General features: G+C 41.4%; 2 protein-coding genes across 3 annotated transcripts in view; both read left to right on the forward strand.

Annotated features, from left to right (window-relative positions):
* Positions 1 to 2,251, forward strand: part of Tmem70 (transmembrane protein 70) — a 12,555-nt gene extending 10,304 nt beyond the window's left edge. The window contains exon 3 of the mRNA XM_013028430.1: positions 1,668 to 2,251. Coding sequence (XP_012883884.1) covers positions 1,668 to 2,122 — 455 coding nt within the window. The 3' untranslated portion in view covers positions 2,123 to 2,251. The remainder of the gene's footprint in view (positions 1 to 1,667) is intronic.
* Positions 2,252 to 6,225: 3,974 nt separating this feature from the next.
* Positions 6,226 to 7,289, forward strand: part of Ly96 (lymphocyte antigen 96) — a 14,801-nt gene continuing 13,737 nt past the window's right edge. Inside the window, exon 1 of one of the 2 annotated variants that reach the window (XM_013028459.1) lies at positions 6,226 to 6,518. In XM_013028459.1, the coding sequence (XP_012883913.1) occupies positions 6,407 to 6,518 (112 nt within the window). In that variant the 5' untranslated portion in view covers positions 6,226 to 6,406. The remainder of the gene's footprint in view (positions 6,519 to 7,289) is intronic. The other variant, XM_013028458.1, reaches the window with a different exon arrangement.

Below are 7,289 nucleotides of genomic sequence, written 5' to 3' on the forward strand. Positions count from 1 at the left end.
TCACGGTCTCTCCTGCCCGGGCTGGCTTTGAACCGCAATCCTCAGATCTCAGCCTCCTGAGTAGCTAGGATTACAGGCGTGAGCCACCAGCGCCTGGCCCTCTTCTGTCTTTTTGATGGTTAATTGGGGATAAAAGTCTCATGAACTTTCATGAGACTTAGATTTGAGATCCTCAGATCTCAGACTCCTGAATAGCTAGAATTACAAGTGTGAGCTGCTGATAACCTGGCTGTCCTTGTTGGTATTTTTATTCTTTTGTTTTTTCAAATATACGTCAAAATATTTGTTTTGGATCTCAGTTGTTTAGTTTTCCAAAGAGATGGTACTTTGATTACTATCATGTTAAAATTGTAAGTTAAAACTAAGAGAAATTAACATCTTAAGTAAATTTGTAAATTAGTGGTAGAGTGTTTGCCTAGCACTCATGAAGCCCTGGGTTCGATTCCTCAGTACCACATACACAGAAAAAATCAGAAATGGCACTTTAGCTCAAGTGCTAGAGTGCTAGACTTGAGTAAAAGAAAAAAGAAGCTCAGGGACAGTGGCCCAAGCCCTGAGTTCAAGCCCAGGATTGGCAAAAACAAAAAAACTTGCTGTTTTATTTATTTTTAAATATTATTATTATTATTATTATTTTGAGTCAGTTGTGGGGCTTGAACTCTGGGCCTGGGCTCTGTCCCTCAGCTCTTCAGCTCAAGACAAGGAAGTGCTCTACCACTTTAACCACAGCATCACTTCTGGTTTTCTGAGTAGTTTGTTGGAGATAAGAGTCTCATGGTCTTTCCTACCTGGGCTGGCTTTGAACCACTATCCTCAGCCTCCTGAGTAGCTAGTTATTATGGGCGTGATATTTTACTGTTAGGTTGTGGGGTTTGAACTCAGGGCCTGGATGTTGTTTCTTAGCTTTTTTCTTTTTTTTTTTCCTCAAGGCTGTCATTCTGCCATTTGAGCCACAGCTCAAGCAGTTTAGAGCTAGCTTGGGCTGGGTGCCAGTGGCTTACACCTGTAATCCTAGCTACTTAGGAGGCTGAGGATCACAGTTCAAAGCCAGCCTGGACAAGAAAGTCCGTGAGCCTCATATCTCCAATAAACCACTCCGAAAACCAGAATTGGCACTGTGGCTCAAGTGGTAGAGTGCTCACCTTGAGCTGAAGAGCTCAGGGACATCGCCTAGGCCCAGAGTTCAAGCCTCATGACCAACAAAAACAAAAGCTAGCCTGGGCAGAAATTTGTGAGACTCACTCATGCTAGACAAATATTCTACCACAAAGCTGCGTACCTAGCCCTATCCTTGCTCTCTGTTTTTGTTTTTTGAGACAGGTTCCATTGTGAAGTCCAGGTCTGCTTCCAAATTGAGTTCCTCTGGCATTTCCTTTTCTACTTTTTATTGTGGTGTTGACTATTATACACTCATCTCATAGGTAGATTTTATTATTAATGTGTGGAAAATTGCTTAAGAGATTCTGGCATGTAATAAAGCAGTGTAATTTGTATTTTTATCTCATTGTGATGCTTTTTTGTTTGTTTTCTTGTGATAATACTAGGATTTAAACATTGGTAATGTTTTCATGATGATACACCATAAGAAAGATGAAAGAATTACTAGGATGAATTGATTCTTAGGTGTAATTTAAAAGTATTAATCATTTTCTCTTTTTTCCCTTTAGGTGTGAAATGTTTCTCTTATTCTACAAGTGTGCTCAGCCTTGCATTTCTACCATACCTGTTTGCACAGAGTAACATTATATTTGGAAGTCTGCCTTTACAAATCTTATTTTATGGCGTCCTAGGAAGCTTTACAGTGATCACCCCAACACTGCTTCACTTCCTTACAAAAGGCTATGTCGTTCGATTATACCATGAGCCCACGACGGACACTTACAAAGCTATTACTTACAGTGTTTTGCTTTCAGAAATGAGCACAGTGTTTCACCAGAATGATGTGAAGATCCCCAACAGTGCACATTTGTTTACCACATTTTATGCAAAAACAAAGTCATTGTTAGTTAATCCCGTGCTCTTTACAAATCCTGATGACTATAACCATCTAATGGGTTATGACAAACCGTTCACTTTTGATACAGAGGAGGCTAGTACAAAGAAACAGCTTGACGATGATTAATGGGCCTTGTTGCTGTTATGTTTGTAACTACTGTAATTGTAATCTGTGTTTTGGTATATAAAACTGCCTTTTCTTTTTTGTTAGTGATTATTAAAAATAACTTGAAACTATTAAACAGCTTCTAATTCATTATCAGAATGATGTTCCTTTGTAATGTTTTAAATGTGAATGTGCAGGTACATACTGGCATATGCATTGATTATATGTTTGGTTGTCTCTGAACTGGGGATTGAATGTCAGAAGGAAAAGGAGAGTTATATTTTCTTTGTGTTTGGGTTTTTCTAAATAGAGAAATATTTTTTTTCCTACTTAAACTTTTGAGCCAGACACTTTGGTGACTTGGGCTTATAATCACAGCTACTCAGGAAGCTGAGATCAGGAGGACTGTGATTTGAAACCAGCCTGTGGAGAAAAGTCCTCACTCCTCTGTCTCCAAAATAACCTGTAAAAAGCTGGGCTGGATGCTGAATGTCTGTAATCATAGCTACACAATAGGCTGAGATCTGAGAATCGAGGTTTGAAGCCAGCCAATGTAGGCAAGTCCATAAGACTATTATCTCCAATTAACCACCAAAATCCAAAAGTGGGACTATGGCTTACATGGTGGAAAGCTAGTCTTGAGCAAAAATGTCAGGGACAGTGCCCAGACCCTGAGTTCAAGCCCTAGGATCTACAACAAAGGAAAAAAAGATGAGCTGGAGTCATGGCACTAGTGGTCCAGTACCAACCAAACAAGCCAAATGGGATTTCAATTCATGGATTCCTAAGTAGAGCACAGGTTTTTGCCTAACTCCTCTGGGATAGTTGCCATAGTAAGAATGTGCAGTTGAATTTGTGGTTAGCTGTAAGGGAAAAGGTAAGTCTAAGCAGTGCTATCTTCAGTTGGTTATCCAATTTGTCCTTCCTTTTTGTGTTCTCAGTCAATCATTAGCTCTAAATGGATTTCACAACTCTGGGGATGTGGCTTAAGTAGTAGAATGCCTGTGGAGCATATGAGTGGCTCTGCAAATCCCAGTACAGCAAACAACAAAAAAGGTTTGCAGACAAATTGAATGATTATAGATTGGATTACACTGGTTCATTGTAATCACAGAGATCTTTGTAAGAGGGAAGCTGGGAGTCAGAGAGGATAGGATGATGGAGAAGAGACTGCAGCCTTGCACATTGAACATGAAAGATTGTAGCAATAGCTGAAAAAGGCATTCTTGCACTAGAGACTCCAGAAGGAGTCAGCTCTGTTGGCACAAACAGTCATGAAAAGACAACCCCCCCCCAAGAAATGTTCGACTGGCTTTTCAGGACATAGGAGCAAAATTTTAGCAGCTGACTTAAAATGACTCTGATAGAACTAAAAACCTCCAATAGGCAGAACCTGAAGAATGAGAATGATGGACCTTGACTAGAAAGAGAGGGGTGTTGTCAGCTGTCAGGGTGGACCATTAATAGAACAGAAACTCCCAGTTACAAAATCAAGTTCCAACTAAACTGGTGTACCACATGTGAACTATCCCATCAAGGCTTGAGGTTACAGTGGTACTTAGTACTGAGTACCAGTACCCAGCCTCCTGAGTACTGTGATTACAAGTATGCCCCACTACAGATAGATAGTACTAATTATATTTACATTATTGTACCACTGATTGCTAGGAGCTGTTGTTCATCTCTCCCCTCCTTCCCCCCCCCCCCCCCGTTTCAGTCCTGGGATTTGAACTTAGGGACTTATGTTTTGCTTGTTTTTTTTTCACTCAAGGCTGGTGCTCTACTATTTTGAGACACAGGTCCACTTCTGGCTTAAATTTAAAAAAATTTTAAATTATTGGGGCTGGGAAGGTGGCTTAGTGGCAGAGTGCTTGCCTTGCATGCTTGAGGCCCTAGGTTTGATTCTTCAGCACCACATACACATAAAAAACCAGAAGTTGTGCTGTGGCTCAAGTTGTAGAGTGCTAGCCTTGAGCTGAAGAGCTGAGGGACAGTGCCCAGGCCCAGAGTTCAGGCCCCATGACCAACCAAAATTTTTTTTTTTAATTATTATTATAAAGGTGATGTACAGAGGGGTTGCTGTTTCATAAGTTTGGTAATCAGTATATTTCTTTTGGACAATGGCACCCCTTTATTCTTTCCCAATTTTCCCCTCCCATCCCTGTCCACAAGTTGTATAGTTCATTTTTTAATGTATTTTCTACTGAGTACCACTGCTGCATTTGTTCTCTCTGTGACCCTCCATTTCTGGCTTTTTGCTGGTTAATGGGATCTAAGAGTCTCTTGGATTTATCTGCTCTGACTGGATTTAGACTGGATCCTCAGATCTGTCTCCTGTAACTCAGGAGACAGGGCAATAACTCAGGGCATTACATTCTTACTTGCTTGGGTGGCATTTTTCCATTTGAGCCATGACTCCAGTCCAGCATTTTACTGGTTAATTGGAGATCGAGTTTCACTTTCCTGTTTGGGCTGGCTCTGAACTTGAGTCTTCCAGGCCTCTGCCTTCTGAGTTGCTAAGAATTAAAGGTGTCTGACTTGATTATTTTGCTGTGAAGTATACATTTTTGTTGTTGTTGTCAGTCATTGGGCTTGAATTCTGGGCCTGGGTGCTGTCCCTCAGCTCTTCAGCTCAAGGCTAGCACTCTTCCACTTTGAGCCATAGCACCACTTCTGGTTTTCTGGTGGTTAACTAGAGATAAGAGTCTCATGGAGGGCTGGGAAGGTGGCTCAGTGGTGGAGCGCTTGCCTTGCATGCCTGAGGCCCTGGGTTCCATTCCTCAGCACCACATAAGCAAAAAAAAAAAGAGTCTCATGGACTTTCCTGCCCAGGCAGGCTTTGAACAACTATCCTCACATTTCAGCTTCCTGAGTAGCTAGGATTACAGTGTAAGCCACCAGCACCCAGTTTAAACATACAGATTTTAGGCTACTACTCCATGCCATTTTTTTTTTTTTTTAGTCCTAACCCTTAACATCATATGAAGGGTTCTAAGGAGCAAAGCATCAAAATAATAACATTTTTTTTTCTAAAACAGAATGAAAGTCTTGAGGGAAATACTATTATTGAGATTCCAAATATTCCCTTGATGCTTCTTAGTTCAGTTGAAGAGCCCTTGGCTATAGTATTGCATGAGGCCCTGAGTTCAATTCCTAGCATTACACCAAGCCAAATCAAACCAAAACCAAAAAATTTAATCAGGCTCTAGTTTGTATGATGAATAAATTCTGAATCAGAACACATTCTGGAGACAGCATAGGACTACCTCAATGTATGGATTTCAACTAGCCTCTTCTGTATATGGCTGAACCTTGTATAAGCAAAATGTTTGCATAAGACATTTCAGTTCAAAGTAACAAGCCTAGGTGATGGTTATGAGAAACTGTCGTAAAAAGAGCTTTTCTTTTTTATTTATTGTCAGTCGTGGGGCTTGAACTCTGGGCCTGGGTGCTATCCCTCAGCTCTTCAGCTCAAGGCCAGTGCTCTACCACTTGAGCCACAATGCCACTTCACAGCCTCCTGAGAAACTAGGATTACGGGTGTGAACCACCGACGCCTGCTTAAAGAACTTTCCTAGTGCAGATGGAAAGGAACATCTTTTAAGCCTTCGTGTGTGTGTGTGTGTGTGTGTCTGTGTGTGTGTCTGTGTGTATGTGAGAGAGAGAGAGAGAGAGAGAGAGAGGGAGTGAGAGAGAGAGAGTATTGTACTTCTTCATTAGCACACATGACATCTTTTAAGACTTAAAAGGAGACCAGTGGATGGTTGTTCTTGCTATCCTTGGGAAGTACCTTGGGTTTTGTTTTTGTTTTTGTGCTAGTACTGGGACTTGATCTCAGGGTCTCATGCTCTCCCTTAGTTTTTTTGTTTTTGTTTTCTTAAGGCTGGTGCTCTACCACTAGAGGCTCATCTTTCCGTTGAGCTTTTTACTGGTTAGTAGGAGATAGAAAGTCTTTTAGATTTGTCTGCCTGGCTGGCTTCAAACAGTGATTGTCAAAGCTTAGCCTCCGTGGTAGCTAGGATTACTGAGGAGCCATACTAGCTCCTGGTACCTTGTTTGTTTTTTAAACTCAAGAGTCACTTTCATTTTCATCAAGTGTTCACACACAGCACATTCTAATCCTTTTCTTCCTGCAGCAGGATTAACACACACTGACACATAAAAAGAGGAAGCAGTGGTCTAGGATCTCAGAAACCACGTGACTGATGAGGAAGTTAAATCTTTCCTATTTACTGTAAGGGAAGAGAGGCTGATGAGTAGTTTCTGATCCTTCTCCAATGTTTCAACGTTTGGAGCTACAGAAACATGTTACCATTTGTGCTTTTCTCTACTCTGTTTTCTTTCATTTTTATTGAATCTGAGGCGCAACCCTGGGCCTGCAATTCCTCTGATGCAACGCTTTCATACACCTACTGCGGTAAGTAAAGCAGCAGCACCAGGCAATTGTAGTATCAACTATTTTGAGGGTTAAGTTTTCAAAAGAACCTTAGGCCACTGTCAAGACACAGGAAGTGTTCGTGTTCTAGCTAGCTGAGGTTGCTATGCTTGCGGAAAAATCACTGGCTGGTGACTTTGCCTGGGTAGGTTTTCTTCATCCTCAGGGAGCTTATAAATCTCTAAATTGTTTTGCTTCACCCTCAACGGCTTTTGTTGCTCCCTGTGGTGAGCTAGCTCTACGTCACCCCCAGTTTTGTAGGTTTTCTCAGTTTCAGTACAAATGCCTACCTCTGAGCTTTTGTCTCAGCCCCATAAGTAACTCTTCCTTAGAAGTTAGAACAGGGCAGACTGCTTCCTGAAGAGGATTTCTGCTCCTGACGGTGCCAGTGGGCTGATGATCTTCCTAGATGCCAGGTCAGTGACAGCACTTGCCTCTCTCTGTTCCATTCACTCTGCCTTTCCCGTTATTCTATTACTTGGAAAAATTAGCTGTCACAGAAAAAAGTTTAATCAGTTGCAGCTCTTTTTCAGTTGCAAAATAGAAGTGATTTTAGAGTCTACCTTTTTTTGTATGTGTGTGGTTTGGTGTTGCTCCTGAGGCTTGAACTCAGGGTCAGGGCATGGACTCTGTCCCTGAGTTTTTTTGCTCAAGGTTAACTCTCTACTACTTGAGTCACAGTTCCACTTCTGGCTTATAATAGCTGATTCATTGGAGATAAAAGTCTCTTGGACTTAACTATTTCTGCTCCCC

This window comes from Dipodomys ordii, unplaced genomic scaffold, assembly GCF_000151885.1.
Source record: "Dipodomys ordii isolate 6190 unplaced genomic scaffold, Dord_2.0 Scaffold109, whole genome shotgun sequence".
In the NCBI taxonomy this organism is placed as follows: domain Eukaryota; kingdom Metazoa; phylum Chordata; class Mammalia; order Rodentia; family Heteromyidae; genus Dipodomys; species Dipodomys ordii.